We start from the raw sequence: 21387 nt of genomic DNA, 5'->3' as shown, positions 1-21387 counted from the left end.
AATGTGCAGAGTGAAAGCAGAATCTCTGATTGATGCAATGCTGCAAGACTACAACCATAGAAGGCCTGTGTGTAGTAAGATAGAGCAACATTTACATGACATGTCTCTGAGAAGAACCTGCTAAATCAAACATTTTCCACAAAATGAATCACCACTGTATTCATATTAGGATGTGATCTTTACGGTATATTGTGCAAGTTGTAATACTACTTCTTCCATGGTGTTAGCTACAATAGTCCATAAACCAAGTTAGGAGTGCTACATATCAAGAAATATAGTATTTGTTAATAAAGGGACCCCTTCAAAACATTTAAAGCTGAAAACTGTTGAGGAAGACATTGAATAACGTCAGGATAATTGATACTCAGTAAGATCAAAGTTAAAGGCATGCCAATAAAGTCTGAATATTTCACCATTTTCATCAGCATTAACCTCATTGAGGATTTAAGAAAATGTCTCACCTGATGTGAACGTATCCTCTGCTTCTATGTTTCCTGTGAGCTTGTTCTGTCAGGTATCCCTGAGACACTAGTGTCAAGTTATGGTGCTGTTCTCTTTTTATGGATAAGCCCCACCCTTGCTCTGACTGGCCAATCAGAAGCCCAGCCCCCTTCTTTCCCATCCAGTTGTTGTGTTAGCAACGAATGTGGTCACAAAGGGGCAACAAAAAGGGGAGGAAGAAGTGAGCACCTGGGAAATGTGGAAGTCTATGGGTGGGTTGCAGCAATAGAGAAATGTCATACTCTGTGATTGATTCCAGCACTACCTTGGTATTCAGTGGTGGCAGTTGTGGTTATGGGAAGAGTCTTACACTATGCTACATTGTGAAATAATAGTCCCTTCCTGTCCTGTTTCTACTGAATTTTAACATCTTATTTAGTCATTATTTTAATTATCAGAAATACCTCATGGAGTCATGGAACCAGTTCCTTGTTGGTGGGAAAGGGTTAAGACCAGACTTTAAAAGATTGAACTGCTCTGAATAATTTGAACCAGTCGGGAATCGAAATATGAATGATCGAGTGTCTGAAGGGACCACAGCCAGACGTCAGACTTTATTGCTCACTGGTGTTGATTGCCTTGTAGACAAATCACGTTTTTGTTTACTTTCTTTGTTTAGGGCAATTATGTTAACAGCTTCACATGGTACCATGTTATTTTTGTGTATTTCAGAGGTATCCTGTTATGTAGCCTATACTGTCACGACTTGGCTCGAAAGCCATGACAAAAGGAAGGACGCAGTGTTTAAATACAAAATAACAAGTAGCCTAATTTATTATAACAATGAACACAAACGAAGACGAACAGAAGCAAAACGGTAGAGTGTGGAAGTCAGTAAAGTCGGTAATGTAGAGTGAGTGCATGGATGCGTGAACAATGCAGTGAGGTGTTTTGCATGCCAGAACGTAAAGGGAGTGAAAAGAAGCTCCAACGGGTAACGGGGTGGAAACTGTCTTAAAGGAAATGGGGACACCTGGCCCAGGTGTCACCAATTCAGTAAATGGGCTGCAGCCATGCCTACAGAGAGGAGACAAAACAGAACAGGACATACACAGACCAGGCCTGCAGACCATCACAGTACTATAACATAATAGAATCCGGGGAAATGTGCAGTCTATGGGTAATTTGCAGCAATAGAGAAATATTACACTCTGTGTGGCATTATTTTGAGTCCATCACTACCTTGGAATTCAGTGGTGGCAGTTGTGGTTATGTTAGGTTCCAGCCGCGTATCAACGTTTTAGGTTCTAAAACAGTTTAATTTTGGTCCAAATGCTCAGAATAGTTCAAAATTTGGTGCGAGATCCTGAATGGAGGCCGTTCCTTGTTGGTGGGAAAGGGTTAAGAGGGTACAGGTTCAATCTGTTAGAGTCTCTCAGTTTTTCTCAGAGGCCGACAGCGATTACACCCGACTCCCCAGGCCCTCTCCCATTCCTTCAATCACTGCCCCTTTTATCCTGTCCTTCTCGCCCCGCCAGCAATCCAGCACGCTGTTGACTTCAAAAGCCACAGGTGTGCTACAACAGAAACAGCCTCAGTTCACCACCAGGGGGCGTGGGCGATGTGGCCAGTAAACCGCGTGCACCAGAATAATAACAAGTGAATCAGACCAAGACTAAAACAGGTGTTTAATGTATTATCTTTATTTATTATGAATTTGTTTATGTAAGAGATGCTCTTTTTTCCCGCATGGTTTGTGATGGGATGAGATGGTATACACAGATAACATCATATCTTATGATCAAAGTGTTTACTAACCAGATTCTGTCATACCAGGAACAAGTTCGGAGCTCTCCATCTCCATGGCAACCAGTCAGGATGCTCAGTCTTCAGACTCCTACAGCCCATATGGATCTTTGAGAAGCTTCAGGACATCATTCAGGAATTTCACTCAGATAAAAGCATACAGGAATGATTTCAAGCTGTAAGTAGGTTACTACTGACCTATATTAAGGAAGTGCAATGAGTGGTCAGGCTGGGTACTGTAGCGTGCCGGCATAGTCGCTCCCATAATGCCGTGCGGCGGGCGCATAATGTTCTGTTTGTGGTGCGCTAGCGCTCAACTGTGTTTCATCCAAATGTTCCTTAAACTGTTCTAAATGGCACGTCATCGTTCTGGGGACTGAGTTCGTACAGGGGTGTAGCGGGGATGCAACCTGTTCCTAATTATGTGTGCCAGAACATAAAGCCTGTGCCATTTTGTATTGTGTTGTGTCTAGTGTTTAATTAATAAACCATAACAAATAATCCACACTTCCGTGATTTGATACAGTACGTTGGAGATGTAGCCGCTCAGGCGTATCTCTCTTTCTAACTGTCTCTCTACCACAGACCCCCCCCCCCCCCTCACACACACACACACACACACACACACACAAATCACACACACACAAATCACACACACAAAGCACACTGTAAGAAAAAGGATGTTCATTTGTGGTTGAGCAATCTGTCTTTATTCCAGGAAAGTGCAGTGACAAAGCACTTGCAACAACTACGGATTCAGCTGTGCAGATCTGAACCACAAGCATCTCCAACTCTAGCCATATACAGTGCCACTTGAAAATATGTGAACCCCTTGAGCACTTAAGAGTTTTCTGTTGTTTTACCATGAATTTTCATTTTTTTCATCACCAATTTTCACTAGATGAAATGTCAGGTTTATGTTTATCATTTGCATGTTCTTGTTTCGACGGAATTGTTTGAGTAGCCAAAAAACTACATGAAACATGGAATAAGTGTATTTTCAAAAGTGGAGATGGTCTTACAGCTTTCCCAAGACTGATGGGCTGTCAGTACCTTCTTCCTGATGTTCTCGGATATCTCGTTTCCTCACGGCATTGTTGATCTGCGTGGGTACACCCTTGGCCCTACAGTAGTTTGGTTGGTTTCCTCTCTCTTTTAATCTGTGTTACCCAACCCTTTTCCTAAGGATGTCTCAGTTGATCGGTTTGCTTAATTGACTACTTAAGCACCCAAATATGTTTCACCGAATCTGTTACCTGCTTGACTTTACCAATAAAGCAAGGGGGTTCACTTACTTTTGAAAATACACTAATTCCATGTTTCATGTAGTTTTTTGGCTACTCAAACAATTCCGTCGAAACAAGTACATGCAAATGATAAACATAAACCTGACATTTCATCTATGGAAAATTGGTGATGAAAATTGTTTTAAATCATGGTAAAACAACAGAAAACTCTTAAGTGCTCAAGGGGTTCACATACTTTCAAGTGGCACTGTATAGTGTTTAAGACACCGCATAGGCTTTTACGGTAAATGAGCTAGGCTTGTAATGCAAACCGGTCATGTAACCTTTTGTTATTCTCTATGATAATCAGGTTTCTCTGACCTGCTGTCTGAGATGGTATTCAAATGGCCTACACCATTCCCATACTATGATTCATTGCAGTCACTCACACCTGAGTTTGCTTCCTGACCCAAATACACACACACACATACAAAAAACAAACACACACACACACTCCAGCACTACATTCCAGCACATTCCATTCCAGCACTACCTTGGTATTCAGTGGTGGCAGTTGTGGTTATGGGAAGAGTCTTACACTATGCTACATTGTGAAATAATAGTCCCTTCCTGTCCTGTTTCTACTGAATTTTAACATCTTATTTAGTCATTATTTTAATTATCAGAAATACCTCATGGAGTCATGAGGTGAAGAAACCAGAATTATTGAGCTGCTCTAAATGATTTGTGCCCATAGGGACTGGAAATATGAATGATCATGTGTTTGAAGGGTACACAACCAGACGTCAGAATTTACAGCCAACTGGTGTTGATTACCTTGTAGACAAATCATGCTTTTGTTTACTTTCTTTGTTCAGAGCAATAGCGTATACATTTTCACATGGTTCCATGTTATTTTTGTGTATTTCAGAGGTATCCTGTTGTGTACTATAAAATAGGGTTTGGGTTGTTGAACCAGTTCCATTCAGGAGTCTTTGAACCTTGTTGCGATCTAGCAAACCAGCCCACGTTTCTACCAGTTTTGAGCGGAACCATTGTAATCAAGGACGCGCCATCAATGAAGGGCGTTGCACAATAAACAATGGAAATGAACTGAAGTAGCAAGATGCCAGCAAAGTCCTTGTAGGCAAGTCTTGCCACTCATCTTGGCAACGCCTCCAGGCAGCTATTTCTGGCAAAAGATCAGGCTCATATCTAAAGGAGAGAGCATAGAGAGAGGTCTATAACTCCACATAGGTCAGACAGACATTAAAAGTACATCACGTGAATCTGCATTTTAATAGAAACATAAATGGTGTGAAAATTGTTTGCACAACAGCTAGATAAGGCTAAAAAATAGCCTCTTCATGTTGACACAACAGTGGCCAGTAAACAGAACATGCAGGGAGGAGAAACAACCCACAATTTGATAATACAGATGTGTTTTAAATGCAGATGTGTGATTATGCAGATGTGTTATAATACAGATGTTTTATAATGCAGATGTGTTATAATACAGATGTTTTATAATGCAGATGTGTTATAATACAGATGTTTTATAATGCAGATGTGTTATAATACAGATGTTTTATAATGCAGATGTGTTATAATACAGATGTTTTATAATGCAGATGTGTTAAAATACATGGCAGGACTTCCAGCTACAAATGCCCCATGTTTATCATTATGGATTCCCTCCTATTTCCCCCATTCATTTTCCCGTCTGTGATTTGTGTCCTCTCTCATAACACCTCTGATGCCAGAGCGCATTGAATACCTGCGAGAAAACCATGTCGTCAGGATTTGCACTGGACAAAAAATTAAACATTTTTTTGGTTCCAGCCGTGAATCAACGTTTCAGGTTCTGAAACAATTTATTTTTGGTCAAAATGCTGGTTCCAAATTTGGTGCGACATCCAGGATGGAACCAGTTCCTTGTTGGTGGGAAAGGGTTAAGACCAGACTTTAAAAGATTGAACTGCTCTGAATAATTTGAACCAGTCGGGAATCGAAATATGAATGATCGAGTGTCTGAAGGGACCACAGCCAGACGTCAGACTTTATTGCTCACTGGTGTTGATTGCCTTGTAGACAAATCACGTTTTTGTTTACTTTCTTTGTTTAGGGCAATTATGTTAACAGCTTCACATGGTACCATGTTATTTTTGTGTATTTCAGAGGTATCCTGTTATGTAGCCTATACTGTCACGACTTGGCTCGAAAGCCATGACAAAAGGAAGGACGCAGTGTTTAAATACAAAATAACAAGTAGCCTAATTTATTATAACAATGAACACAAACGAAGACGAACAGAAGCAAAACGGTAGAGTGTGGAAGTCAGTAAAGTCGGTAATGTAGAGTGAGTGCATGGATGCGTGAACAATGCAGTGAGGTGTTTTGCATGCCAGAACGTAAAGGGAGTGAAAAGAAGCTCCAACGGGTAACGGGGTGGAAACTGTCTTAAAGGAAATGGGGACACCTGGCCCAGGTGTCACCAATTCAGTAAATGGGCTGCAGCCATGCCTACAGAGAGGAGACAAAACAGAACAGGACATACACAGACCAGGCCTGCAGACCATCACAGTACTATAACATAATAGAATCCGGGGAAATGTGCAGTCTAATTTGCAGCAATAGAGAAATATTACACTCTGTGTGGCATTATTTTGAGTCCATCACTACCTTGGAATTCAGTGGTGGCAGTTGTGGTTATGTTAGGTTCCAGCCGCGTATCAACGTTTTAGGTTCTAAAACAGTTTAATTTTGGTCCAAATGCTCAGAATAGTTCAAAATTTGGTGCGAGATCCTGAAGGCCGTTCCTTGTTGGTGGGAAAGGGTTAAGAGGGTACAGGTTCAATCTGTTAGAGTCTCTCAGTTTTTCTCAGAGGCCGACAGCGATTACACCCGACTCCCCAGGCCCTCTCCCATTCCTTCAATCACTGCCCCTTTTATCCTGTCCTTCTCGCCCCGCCAGCAATCCAGCACGCTGTTGACTTCAAAAGCCACAGGTGTGCTACAACAGAAACAGCCTCAGTTCACCACCAGGGGGCGTGGGCGATGTGGCCAGTAAACCGCGTGCACCAGAATAATAACAAGTGAATCAGACCAAGACTAAAACAGGTGTTTAATGTATTATCTTTATTTATTATGAATTTGTTTATGTAAGAGATGCTCTTTTTTCCCGCATGGTTTGTGATGGGATGAGATGGTATACACAGATAACATCATATCTTATGATCAAAGTGTTTACTAACCAGATTCTGTCATACCAGGAACAAGTTCGGAGCTCTCCATCTCCATGGCAACCAGTCAGGATGCTCAGTCTTCAGACTCCTACAGCCCATATGGATCTTTGAGAAGCTTCAGGACATCATTCAGGAATTTCACTCAGATAAAAGCATACAGGAATGATTTCAAGCTGTAAGTAGGTTACTACTGACCTATATTAAGGAAGTGCAATGAGTGGTCAGGCTGGGTACTGTAGCGTGCCGGCATAGTCGCTCCCATAATGTAAGGTGACCAGACGTCCCCGGTTTCCGGGGACAGTCCCCGTTTTTGGTGGCCTGTCCCCGGCTGGAGCTGTCCCCGGAAATGTCCCCGGTTTTCACAGATAGACCCGGGATAGAAATTAAAAATTAAAAAAGAAAACAATGACCAAAACGTTTAGTTGCGTAGCCTACACGCCACAGGCTCAAGCAAGCCAGCCAGCAGCCAGGGCAGCAAGCTCTTGCTCGGAGCTCAAAGATCTAGAATGACCATCTGTTTAGTATTTTGATTGGTGGAATATGCAGCGCGGTAGAATCTTTGCCATTGGCTTCTTTTTTTTATTACAGTGCATGAAATGCCCTGTATTGTTATTCCTAGGCTTCTTCTTCTTCTTCTTCTTCTTCTTCTTCTTCTTCTTCTTCTTCTTCTTCTTCTTATTCTTGTTACCTTTTTCTGCGATTAATTCAGCCCGAACCGCTTAACGTAGAAACTTCATTCAAACTTTGTCGCGTAGGTCTTGTAAACGACACTTATGCTATGTATTTTTCACTTTTCTTAACTTTATACTTTTTAAGATATTAAAGAAAAACGAATATAAATGTCTCCCATTGACTTACATTGGGCCATTATGACATCATAATAGGGTCTTTAAACTGGCTTGCACCTGTGCTTCACTGACAGCTGCACCAAATCAAAGGAACCTCTACTCTCTCTGTCCCTCTCAATTTAACTGTAACTAGGAACATTAAGACACCATCCATTCTCTATTTTTTTTCTCTCCATCTTTCTCTCTCAGTCAACTTTCTCTCACACTCAATCTCTCTTCTTCAATCCATTTTTATCTCCTTTTTTCAATATTTTCACTCTCTCTTTATCTCTTCATCCAGAGCCACTCTTGTTCACTATTCTTTCCTTCTTCCACTCTTCTTTCCTTTCTTATTTTCTTCTTTCACTCTTCTTTCCTTTGTTCTTTCCTTCTTTCACTCTTCTTTCTTTTCTTATTTCCTTCTTCCACTCTTCTTTCCTTCCTTCACTCTTCTTTCCTTTCTTCTTTCATTATTTCACTCTTCATTCTTTTCTTCTTTCCTCCTTCCACTCTTCTTTCCTTTCTTCACTCTTCTTTCTTTTCTTCTTTCCTTCTTTCACTCTTCTTTCCTTTCTTCTTTCCTTCTTCCGCTCTTCTCTCCTTTCTTCACTCTTCTTTCCTTTTGTCTTTCCTTCTTCCACTCTTCTTTCCTTTCTTCTTTCCTTCTTTCACTCTTCTTTCTTTTCTTCTTCCTTTCTTAACCTTTGCATTTCATGCACTGGTATTTCCTTCAGGAAATGCATTTTCTAGTTATTATTACAGTGCATGAAATGCCCTGTATTGTTATTCCTAGGCTTCTTCTTCTTATTCTTGTTACCTTTTTCTGCGATTAATTCAGCCCGAACCGCTTAACATAGAAACTTCATTCAAACTTTGTCGCGTAGGTCTTGTAAAGGACACTTATGCTATGTATGTTTCACTTTTCTAAACTTTATACTTTTTAAGATATTAAAGAAAAACGAATATAAATGTCTCCCATTGACTTACATTGGGCCATTATGACATCATAATAGGGTCTTTAAACTGGCTTGCACCTGTGCTTCACTGACAGCTGCACCAAATCAAAGGAACCTCTACTCTCTCTGTCCCTCTCAATTTAACTGTAACTAGGAACATTAAGACACCATCCATTCTCTATTTTTTTTCTCTCCATCTTTCTCTCTCAGTCAACTTTCTCTCACACTCAATCTCTCTTCTTCAATCCATTTTTATCTCCTTTTTTCAATATTTTCACTCTCTCTTTATCTCTTCATCCAGAGCCACTCTTGTTCACTATTCTTTCCTTCTTCCACTCTTCTTTCCTTTCTTATTTTCTTCTTTCACTCTTCTTTCCTTTGTTCTTTCCTTCTTTCACTCTTCTTTCTTTTCTTATTTCCTTCTTCCACTCTTCTTTCCTTCCTTCACTCTTCTTTCCTTTCTTCTTTCATTATTTCACTCTTCATTCTTTTCTTCTTTCCTCCTTCCACTCTTCTTTCCTTTCTTCACTCTTCTTTCTTTTCTTCTTTCCTTCTTTCACTCTTCTTTCCTTTCTTCTTTCCTTCTTCCGCTCTTCTCTCCTTTCTTCACTCTTCTTTCCTTTTGTCTTTCCTTCTTCCACTCTTCTTTCCTTTCTTCTTTCCTTCTTTCACTCTTCTTTCTTTTCTTCTTCCTTTCTTAACCTTTGCATTTCATGCACTGGTATTTCCTTCAGGAAATGCATTTTCTAGTTATTATTACAGTGCATGAAATGCCCTGTATTGTTATTCCTAGGCTTCTTCTTCTTATTCTTGTTACCTTTTTCTGCGATTAATTCAGCCCGAACCGCTTAACATAGAAACTTCATTCAAACTTTGTCGCGTAGGTCTTGTAAAGGACACTTATGCTATGTATGTTTCACTTTTCTAAACTTTATACTTTTTAAATTATTAAAGAAAAACGAATCTAAATTTTCCCATTGACTTACGTTGGGCCATTATGACATCATAATAGGGTAATTAAACTGGCTTGCACCTGTGCTTCACTGACACCTGCAGCAAGCCTCCAAGGGTCCTCTTCTCTCTGTACCTCTCCATTCAACTGTATAACTAGGAATATTAATAGACATCTTCCATACTCTACTTTTTTTTCTCTCTATCACTCTCACTCTACTTTCTCTCACACTCCATCTCTCTGCTTCACTCTTTTTTTCTCCTTCTTTCAATATTTTCACTCTTTACTGTCTTTATCCAGAGCCACTCTTGTTCACTCTTCTTTCCTTACTTTGTTTCTTCCTCTCTTCTTTCCTTTCTTCTTTCCTTCTTTCTACTCTTCTTTACTTTCTTTTTCTTTCTTCCACTCTTCTTTCCTTTCTTCTTCCCTTCTTCCACTCTTCTTACCCTTTTCTTTTCTTCTTTCCTTCTTTCACTCTTCTTTCTTTTCTTCTTCGGCTCTTCTTCCCTTCTTCCACTTTTCTTTCCTTCTTCCACTCTTCTTTCCTTCTTCCACTCTTCTTTCCTTCTTCCACTCTAATTTCCTTTCTTCACTCTTCTTTCCTTTCTTCTTCCCTTCTTCCACTCTTCTTTCTTTCTTCCACTCTTCTTTCCTTTCTTCACTCTTCTTTCCTTTCTTCTTTCCTTCTTCAACTCTTATTTCCTTCTTTTACTGTTCTTTCCTTTCTTCCTTCCTTCTTTCACTTTTCTTTTATTCGTTCTTTCTTAACTTTTGCATTTCATGCACTGGTATTTCCTTCAGGAAATGCATTTTCTAGTTTAGAAAGAGATCGCGTTCACTCATTCATTCAGCCAGCTAGCTCTGACAATACGAGTACAACAAGATAGGATAGCATTGGGATAGGTTAGTGTCATTGTTTATCATCTATGTCATATATTATTTAACTCATGATCTGCATATTTAACCCATGATCTACAATAATCATATAATTTAACCTATGATCTACAATTTGCAACAATGTGTGTGTTAAGCAGCAGCTATCTGTTGGTCAGATGTCAGTCACATCTGTAGACTTGCTAACTAACTTTGTTAACTTTTTAACATTAGCAGTGATACTAGCTACAGTACTATGATATTACAGTTTCACTAGTCTGGGTTACCAGAGGTAGTTGGCAACTTGACATTAAATGAAACCACTTGAAAGCTGAGGAGTGCGGACTTACATTAATCACAAACCGTATGAGGTATGCTATCTCTGTCTGGGTGGCTCCGGGAACGTTGGTTTAAAAGCCGCGCAACCACTCTTCCCTGCCATCAATTTTGTTGTAGGCTTTAGATACAGCCTGGTTGAACACGAACGTTTTCGTTTTATATTGTATCAACATACGTTTTCAAATAGCCCTGGGCCAGGCTGTCAGATGTCTATTTTATCACTATAACATTATACTCAAAATCGGAAGAATATTTTTTTTTTGTCAAGTTTAGTCAAACTGCTGATGTTATGGCAGTGGGTTGCATTCAAGATGAGGAAGCAAAAACAGTCTCATCAGTTCAATTTTAAGCAGGAGGTTAAAAAATGTGCTAAAATATGAGTCATGTGCTTAGGCTACATAGATTTTCATGTAGCCTAGAATAAGGGTAGGACTACATTACCTAAAAACTAAAACAAAAAACGTATGTTCTTGTGGTGGTCTCTTAAAAGACACTAATGAAATGTGTTTTTCCCCACATTAACTTCACATATTCTGCATTAACAAAGATGTCAACTGGAAGTGTGCCACAGAACTTGTTGTTATTTAGATTATTCAGATCCCCCCCCTTCACCTTGACATTGCTTGGATTTTATTTAACTGAAATTGTAGCCTATTTTGAATCTTTTTGTTTGTTTGTTTCTTAAATCACTTTTGGTATAGTAAAAACAATTCCAAAGATCATGGAGTGTATGGGCCTAATCTGTATTTTCATTGTTCCAGCTGATTACACAGAATATAGGAATACACTGCATTTAGTTCCCTCAATGGCCTTAACATGTTCTATGCTGGAAAAACATACACCTGACACCCATATGTGCAGACCAGTCACTTATCAGCCAAGCACAGAGGTTAGGCCTACTGCAAGGAAGCTTGAGTCAACGAGGTTCTTGTCACAAAAAATTGGTTCTAATTATCTGGCAAAAGGTTGTTACCTTTACTACTCTTCATTTCAGCCACTTTGTGATTAGTTTTAAGATAAATACTCTTTGTTTGACACTTCCCCTTGCAATTTACAAGGACAAGGGTAAGATAAACTGCTTTATGAAAAAGGGCCCAGCCAGTGTCCCCGTTTTTCCGTTCACAAAGACAAAAACTTTACATGTTTTGGAGGTGTTAACTTATCTGAACTGAAATTGTCCCCGGATTTTGTCTCAGAAATCTGGTCACCTTACCATAATGCCGTGCGGCGGGCGCATAATGTTCTGTTTGTGGTGCGCTAGCGCTCAACTGTGTTTCATCCAAATGTTCCTTAAACTGTTCTAAATGGCACGTCATCGTTCTGGGGACTGAGTTCGTACAGGGGTGTAGCGGGGATGCAACCTGTTCCTAATTATGTGTGCCAGAGCATAAAGCCTGTGCCATTTTGTATTGTGTTGTGTCTAGTGTTTAATTAATAAACCATAACAAATAATCCACACTTCCGTGATTTGATACAGTACGTTGGAGATGTAGCCGCTCAGGCGTATCTCTCTTTCTAACTGTCTCTCTACCACAGACCCCCCCCCCCCCCCCCCCTCACACACACACACACACACACACACACACACACACACACAAATCACACACACAAAGCAAACTGTAAGAAAAAGGATGTTCATTTGTGGTTGAGCAATCTGTCTTTATTCCAGGAAAGTGCAGTGACAAAGCACTTGCAACAACTACGGATTCAGCTGTGCAGTTCTGAACCACAAGCATCTCCAACTCTAGCCATATACAGTGCCACTTGAAAGTATGTGAACCCCTTGAGCACTTAAGAGTTTTCTGTTGTTTTACCATGAATTTTCATTTTTTTCATCACCAATTTTCACTAGATGAAATGTCAGGTTTATGTTTATCATTTGCATGTTCTTGTTTCGACGGAATTGTTTGAGTAGCCAAAAAACTACATGAAACATGGAATAAGTGTATTTTCAAAAGTGGAGATGGTCTTACAGCTTTCCCAAGACTGATGGGCTGTCAGTACCTTCTTCCTGATGTTCTCGGATATCTCGTTTCCTCACGGCATTGTTGATCTGCGTGGGTACACCTTGGCCCTACAGTAGTTTGGTTGGTTTCCTCTCTCTTTTAATCTGTGTTGCCCAACCCTTTTCCTAAGGATGTCTCAGTTGATCGGTTTGCTTAATTGACTACTTAAGCACCCAAATATGTTTCACCGAATCTGTTACCTGCTTGACTTTACCAATAAAGCAAGGGGGTTCATTTACTTTTGAAAATACACTAATTCCATGTTTCATGTAGTTTTTTGGCTACTCAAACAATTCCGTCGAAACAAGTACATGCAAATGATAAACATAAACCTGACATTTCATCTATGGAAAATTGGTGATGAAAATTGTTTTAAATCATGGTAAAACAACAGAAAACTCTTAAGTGCTCAAGGGGTTCACATACTTTCAAGTGGCACTGTATAGTGTTTAAGACACCGCATAGGCTTTTAAGGTAAATGAGCTAGGCTTGTAATGCAAACCGGTCATGTAACCTTTTGTTATTCTCTATGATAATCAGGTTTCTCTGACCTGCTGTCTGAGATGGTATTCAAATGGCCTACACCATTCCCATACTATGATTCATTGCAGTCACTCACACCTGAGTTTGCTTCCTGACCCAAATACACACACACACATACAAAAAACAAACACACACACACACACACACACACACACATACACAGACAGACAGTCACACACACACACACACACACAACCTGCAGCACAGAACAAATCCTCAGTAAACACACACACACATGCATGCGTGCACACACACTCACACACACATACACACACAAACACACACACACACACACACACACACACACACACACACACACACACACACACACACACACACACACATACACACACTCTCACACTGCAACACAGGACACATCCTCAGTAAACACACACACACATGCTCAGTGCAATCTCACCTGCTTTGTTTCGGTTCAAAACCTGTGGGTTCATTTCACACGCCTAGACAAATTGTTGATATTGTGCTGGGCCAGGGCATTGCTTGCCTTTGTAGAAAAACCCCACTCCCAGTATCACTAGCCAACCATCGGCCCAGGTAACTTTCTCTCTGTAAAGTCAGTGGCGCAAAAAGTGGGTATGCGCTGTATGCGGCGCATAGAGGCGCCGCACCATGGGAGCGCCAAAGCGATGGTAAAAAAAAAAAAAAACATGTTTGGGGTATTTTCTATACGTAGCTGCTGTTGTGCGTTTCTAAATCATTTCTGCATTTCCTTAATTTTATAACATTTAAGAGGACTAAACAGGCTAGAGTAGGCGCCTTATCTCTTAAGATTCCATAATAGAATGTTGACATAGAAGAGGGAGCATGAGGCCGTGACCGCTAAACACACAAGCAGTTCGAACTAAGCTACGAGTAGTGAGTTGGTTGGATGGAAGATGGATAAAGCAAAAAAGCTGTTGGGAGCTTTGGGAACAGAAAAAGAAAGAGGGAAAAGGAGAAGACCTGTCAGGGGATGCGACAGCAATTAAATAAGTGGATGGTGAAAGGCAACAGGTAGGTTTTAAGGTGACTTTACGTTTGTGCTTGGAGGCTTGCAAATAATGTTAACAGACTAGCTATCAGGCTAGCTAGCGTTTGCTAACATAGAAATGTAGCAGCCAAATGAGGGTTTATGGCTAGCTTAAGCTTCATCAGTTAGGCTGATGATATATTTAGATTTTGGTTAAACCCCTACTGTACCAATCCCATGTATGACACATCTCAATTTTATTAAGGCAAAAATAACAACTGGTAAATATAAGGTGGCAGACGGGCTCTGGTCGCATTCACAGTAACTAACAAGAAGCTGGAAACGTAACTCTGTTTACCATGGTTACCATTAGCTGTTCATGTTAGCTGTGCTGTCAAACATACAGGCTATCTATTGGCATGATGCAATACTAGATGAATGGGCAAGTGCAAAGGCACGGCGTGTTATTATTTAGTAGCAACTAAAGAGCACTCTAGAATATTTTGGTAGCAGCATTGTTACACATCATCACCTTTAAAGATCTTTATTTGCAGGCTTACTCTTGCGTTTTAAGGCATTATGTTGCAATGGTTATCATTATAATGTTAATGTTTGCAACTGTTTATTATTTACTAATATATATTTGTGTGTGTGTGTGTGTACAGTATATACTGTATGCACCATAGCGTACCATTACCATTATGGTAGGCATGCAGTGATATACTTTAAAATAACCCTTTATTATTTAAAGCCCATACATGATGATGTCTGGCATACTTATTTATTTATTTGTTTAAGAAAAGAAAAAAACCAAAAATTGTTGCTGCATACCCCCCTGACACTGAGCAGTTGCACCCCTGTGTAAAGTACATACAATAAATAAGCTATTGGCACCGCTGATATCTTTTGGTAATTGTGTGTGTGCATAAGAGTGTGCAAGCATATGTGTGTGTCTTGAGAGGGATGTTTGTACTATTTAATACTGATTTCAATAATTGAAAGGACAAGTATTGGTTGTTTGGTTGTGTGCATATGAGTTGATTCATATATGCTGTTGCTAGGTGTTAGCAGGGGCGGGTTTTCATGAGGTAGGAGAGTGAGTGAGTTGAGATGGCCTAAGGGAGACTAAGTGAGTTTAGATGGCCTACGGGAGACTAAGTGAGTTGAGATGGCCTAAGGGAGACTAAGTGAGTTGAGATTGCCTAAGGGAGACTACGTGAGTTGAGATTGCCTAAGGGAGACTAAGTGAGTTGAGATTGCCTAAGGGAGACTAAGTGAGTTTAGATGGCCTAAGGGAGACTAAGTGAGTTTAGATGGCCAAATGGAGACCTTTCTGATCCTCTGAAAGCTCATTGTCATATTTTCAGTGTGACCTTATTCTGCTTTCGATCACGTATTAACAAAGGCACACAAAAAATGGTGGTTCAAACAGGTTTTATTGAGCAATCATTGATATCCAGGGCGTACATCAGAGCGTTGTCGGGTTTTACAGGTTTTATTGAGCAATCATTGATAACATAATGTGTGTGTGTGTTACAAGCATTGAGCATGTTATTCACGATGAACTTAGGCTGCAAGCATGTCTAGAGGTTCAGGAAATAACTAGTATGACAAAGAATATGAACATATGTAACAATACGTATGTAAACAAATAAACACAATGTGAAGCAGTTCATAGCTAGAACATACGTGGTAACAATATCTTGCATGAGAAACATATTTATCTCAAAAGGTGATACATAGGTAGTGGTACTGGTGGTGTCAGATGTGCATTCAGTATTTACAGGTCTTTATTTGTATTCATTTTTTTAAATTTTCTTAATTTTTTTTCATTTTTTAATTTTCTTAAATTTTTTTCATTTTTTAATTTTGTAATTTTTTTATTTTATTTTTTTTAAATGTATTTATATATTTGTTTATCTTATCTGATCTAATCTTATGGCCACTGTATTAAGCACATTCTTTGCTTATTTCTTTTAAGGTGAGTAGGTGGTGGTGGTTTCTGTCTCCATGGCTCCTGAGGAGCGTCTCCTGGCACAGGAAGTGAGCTGGTAGAAGTGTGCCTGACTCATGCAGCCCAGTTCTTTGAGCAGCTTGAGGAGGTCTTTGCGGAACTTCACTCCGATGAAGGCGTACAGAAAGGGGTTGACACAGCATCGCAGAAACGCCAGAGAGCTGCTGACATCCATGGCGTACATCAGAGCGTTGTCGAGTGTACAGTCTTTGCTGCCTTCAACCGCCGTGTCCACGGCCTTTAGTATCAGCACAACATTGTATGGCAACTGGCAGATCAAGAAGACCGCTACGACAGCAAAGATGACTTTAATGGCCTTGTTCTTCTCGAAGCTTCTCGACAGGGCCAGGGTCTTGACTATGCCACTATAGCAGTACACCATCACCAGGGCTGGCACAACAAACCCCAGGACCATCTGAGTCACCTGCATACCCACAATCAGCTTTGTGGGCTGATTGTAGTACAGATCACAAGTGTCATTGGCGCTGACATCCGTGTAGACCATCTCGGGGATGGAGAACAGCACGGCTGTGATCCAGATAACCAGACTGGACACTTTGCTGATGTAGATGGCCCTTGAGCGGCAGCGATGGGCAGACACGGCCTTGGTGATGGCGAAGTAACGATCCACACTGATGCAGGTGAGCAGGAACATCCCACTGAAGAAACTGATCCGGTAAACCGCGTACATTGCCTTGCACAGGAAAACGCCCAGGACCCATTTGGACATGATGCTGGCCGCCCAGAAAGGGAGAGTCAGAGCAAACAGCAGGTCGGCGAACCCCAGACTGAGCAGGTAGATGTCGGTCATGGTCTTCAGGCGGCTGAAGTAGATGAAGGTCACTATGACCAGGGAGTTGCCCACAAGTGCCATGAAGCATATGAGGGAAAACACGGTGGGTAGGAACCAGGCCCGGAAACGGCGAATCGCCTCCTTCTCGCAGAGTTCATATTCGTAATCGTATGTACCGGTAGCTGAGTAATCTTCTGTGGTGATGTCGAATTCTGTCACGTTCTCCACTGATGAGGTTGCCTGTAGAGAAGGGGAGAGGAAAAGAGAGGGATTTTTAACAGTGATTGGAAATGTCATTTGAGTTATTTAAAGAATGAGTTGCTGAGGTGAAACTTACAGAAACTTCTGGAAACTGTCCTGGGTCATAAGTTGACATAACTTCTGTGACGTCAACTGTGGTGACAGTGATGTCAACTTGTGTGACACACTCCTTCAAGACATGATTAAAAACATGTTAGTAAACTTTTTAGGCATATTATTTACAAGAATCTAGTGAGGAGACTGTTTTTTTTTGTCCATAGTCATGCTCTTTCATTTGACTTGCAGGTAGACAATGTTACCATTGTCTTTAGTGAACCAATGCCTAAGACCTTAATGCATTTTACTCTAAACGGCATCCAACCAGAAGGGTGACTGTAAACTGGGTGCTAAAACTTACTGTGAGGTGACTCTACGCACCTCTTGTATGCCCAAGATGGTAAACATGGTCCCCAAACTAACTGTGTGGTGACTACGCACCTGTCCTATGGCCAAGATGGTGAACAGGGTGCTCAAACTTGCTGTGAGGTGACTCTAAGCACCTGTCCTATTGTCAAGATGGTAAACAGGGTGCTCAAACTTACTGTGAGGTGACTCTAAGCACCTCTCCTATGGTCAAGATGGTAAACAGGGTGCTCAAACTTACTGTGAGGTGACTCTAAGCACCACTCCTATGGTCAAGATGGTAAACAGGGTGCTCAAACTTACTGTGAGGTGACTCAAAGCACCTCTCCTATGGGCAAGATGGTAAACAGGGTGCTCAAACTTACTGTGAGGTGACTCTAAGCACCTGTCCTATGGCCAAGATGGTAAACAGGGTGCTCAATCTTACTGTGAGGTGACTCTAAGCACCTCTCCTACGGGCAAGATGATAAACAGGGTGCTCAAACTTACTGTGAGGTGACTCTAAGCACCTCTCCTACGGGCAAGATGATAAACAGGGTGCTAAAACTTACTGTGAGGTGAGCGGCCCAAAAAAGATGGACGAGTCCAAAGACTTTGACTGCAGGAAAGACAGATGTGATTCAGAATTACTAACTAAATTACTAACATTTGTAGTAAATAATACTTTGTACTTAGTACATAAGTTCATCATATGTGTTACTAACTACTAAAACCTCATTCTAACTTCAACTACACCTTGCAAGAATTATGTTCAAATAGAAAAAACTTTTCATCAACTGTTGTATTGTATTGTATTGATCGACTCTTTTTTTTCTGCGTGCACAGTACGGATAATGGTATGACACCTATTCTGTAATTTAAGTAAATTAAATGTAATTGAGGTGAATGGGTATCTCTCTGGAGTCCAAACGTGTCATGAGTCATACAGTATTAACATTTAAATATACACATTCACAGTTTAAACATTTCATTTTTAACAAAAGCTGACTTGGACTTCATCGGGAGTTCCCCTTTGTTCGGATTCATGTCTCTCTTCGTTTTCTCTTTTACTCAATCCCTCTGTCTTAACATGCCTGATTGTTTCTACTCCTTTCCTCCTCCTTATATCTCAACGACTCTCTTTTTTTCTCTCTCTTTCATCCTCTTCCTGTACCTCTTTTATTCGCATCCCTCTCTCTCTCTCTCTCTCTCTCTCTCTCGCTCTCTCTCCATATAGTTTGTGTCTGATGTGTGTTTGTATAAGCAAACACAAATGTCACAGATTGAAGAACGGGACTGTATGAGGTGTCAACCTGCTACTCTCACCTGCTTAGACCACAAACGAGTCACAACCTCAACCCACACACTCACACAAACAAGAAGGCACACATACCCAGGAACACAAACATGAAGAAACTGCAGGAAACACAGAAACATATCTATCCGCCCATATTTATATCTATCTATCTATCTATCTATAATAATAATAATACTTTATTTTTATATAGCGCTTTTCTAAATACTCAAAGACTGATCTATGTATCTACCCAGACACCTATCTTTATAGCTATCAATATATCTATCTATCTATCTATCTATCTATCTATCTATCTATCTCTATCTATCTATCTATCTATCTATCTATCTATCTATCTATATATCTATCTATCTATCTATCTATCTATCTATCTATCTATCTATCTATCTATCTATCTATCTATCTATCTATCTATCTATCTATCTATCTATCTATCTATCTGAGGAAAACATATGTTTCAGCCTATATTATTTTAGTTGGAATTCCTCCAGATTGAATGTGGGCCTGTAGTCTACAAGAGACTGTTGAATGATATCATTCAAATTGTGTGTCTGTATACGTTTTCTTGTGATGCATCTGAGTGGATGAGTGGAATAATTTGTCACAAACACATGCTTACAAATACGCACGCCTACTTACAACTGAATGTTCTCAAACACAAACCACACAACACCACCTCACAAGTTTAAATACCTCTACATCCAAAAAAAGCAGTACTTTAATTAAAGCTGTTCTCTTTCTTTACTGTGAGCACACACTTCCTCTCTATCTCTCCCCCTTCATAGAAATTGACAAAGCTTATGGTCTTTTGAGCTTTTTTCACCAAGTAGAAGAAATTCGCCTGAGATACTGTATTCCCGTTTATCACAGCCTATGCATCATGCACACTGCATCCATTTACTCTGATACATGACAACCTTCCATAGGGTCTCTACCCTCAACAAAAGTTCAAGACTTAAGTTTAGATTTTTTTAAGCACGTTACTACAAAGGCTACAGTACTACAACAGCGTGCTGCAGAACTCGACAACTTAAAATGTGCAGAGAAAACGCCAATCACGAAGGTGACTTTCCAAGGAGGTGTAGTGTAAGTGTCGTCTCTCACCCATTGAGATGCTCATGGTGATGGTCATCGTGGTAACAAGAGAGGGCCTTGAGCTGATGCAGAGAGTGGTAAGCAATTGGCAGAAGATGTGGTTGCCGAGCGCAGGGGTGGAAACAACCGTCCTTACTCTAAGGTAAGTCAACTGTGAGTTCAGAAGAGGAAGGGGACTGACAGATGCCACTTCCCTCCTCTGTCACGAACATGCACACGCACACGCACACACACACACACACACACACACACACACACACACACACACACACACACACACACACACACACACACACATACACAAGCGCGCGCACATCACCTTCTCTCACCTCCTCCGTCCTAGGTTGGTGCAGGTGTCTGGTCCAAAGTGAGGGAACCTTTGAGAGAGAGAGAGAGAGAGAGAGAGATAGAGAGAGAGAGAGAGAGAGCAAAAGGTCCTGTGGTTTTGTGTTTGTGTTCTCACTCTGAGATGTTGGGGAGGGGGATATTTGTTGAAGTCTCTCGGTGAGGCCCTGTTGTTCGTAACTTGTTCAGAAGCTCGGGAGTCATGATTGATTCACACACCTCGAAAGACCAAAATGAAAAACACCACTGTCATATCTGGAGCCAGGCAGGTGCAATGAGATGTATTACAGTAAAGTTTTTGCTAAAGTTCACCACATATGCAACCAAAGTGTGGGTACCTAACCTTGTTTTTTCCCCCTTTGCCAGCTGTTCGGGTGGCATAGCTTGTGTCTGACATTTTAAAGAGAGCTTGAATCAGGGTATAAAGCAGAATCACAACCTTGCTTCTGTTAAATTGCAGTGTTCAACCCAAATCTGTGGTTTTGTAAATTATCAAGCTGATAAGCCTATTTTTTCTTTTTTTTCTTTTTACAAAAGCTATAACAGTAGTGGTTTTGCCCTTGTGGCAAACCCACAGATAGGTAACCACTGATGCTTATCAGTCCTTCTGGAGATTTATGATCTACAAGTTTCATCCAGACGGCTAAGGCGCCACTGTATTGTCAATAAAAAAGCACACTGGATGCTTGTAGGACAGTATGATAAAGGATTATAAGCTCTTATAAACAAAACAAAACTAAAACCAAAACTTAACCAAACATTTTCCTTGCCCCTGTTGCCATTGTACTTGCTCCAGGCACTGGGCTCTGTAAAGAGCCCTGAGACAATTGTATTGTTTTGGCACTCTATAAATGAAATTGAATTGAATTTAATTTAATTGAAAAGTGCATGTGACATATACTCAACAAAATGTCAGTTCTAACCACATGTACAGGAACGTGCACAGGAATTTTGAAGGGCAGTTGCTCCGCCGCTGCAACGCCCCCGTCCCCTGAT

General features: G+C 40.6%; 1 protein-coding gene across 1 annotated transcript; it reads right to left on the bottom strand.

Annotated features, from left to right (window-relative positions):
* Positions 1–16160: 16160 nt before the first annotated feature.
* On the bottom strand, positions 16161–17696 carry LOC308369185 (C-C chemokine receptor type 7-like; the record flags this gene model as incomplete). The annotated part of the gene is made up of 2 exons (XM_080843528.1): positions 16161–17231; positions 17670–17696. The coding sequence occupies 2 exons, from the start codon at positions 17694–17696 to the stop codon at positions 16161–16163; spliced, it is 1098 nt and encodes a 365-aa protein (XP_080699654.1).
* Between the last annotated feature and the right edge of the window lie 3691 nt (positions 17697–21387).

Source organism: Sprattus sprattus (genome assembly GCF_963457725.1).
Source record: "Sprattus sprattus genome assembly, chromosome: 1".
Taxonomy (NCBI): Eukaryota; Metazoa; Chordata; class Actinopteri; order Clupeiformes; family Clupeidae; genus Sprattus; species Sprattus sprattus.
This window is presented reverse-complemented; position numbering and strand designations above follow the sequence as displayed.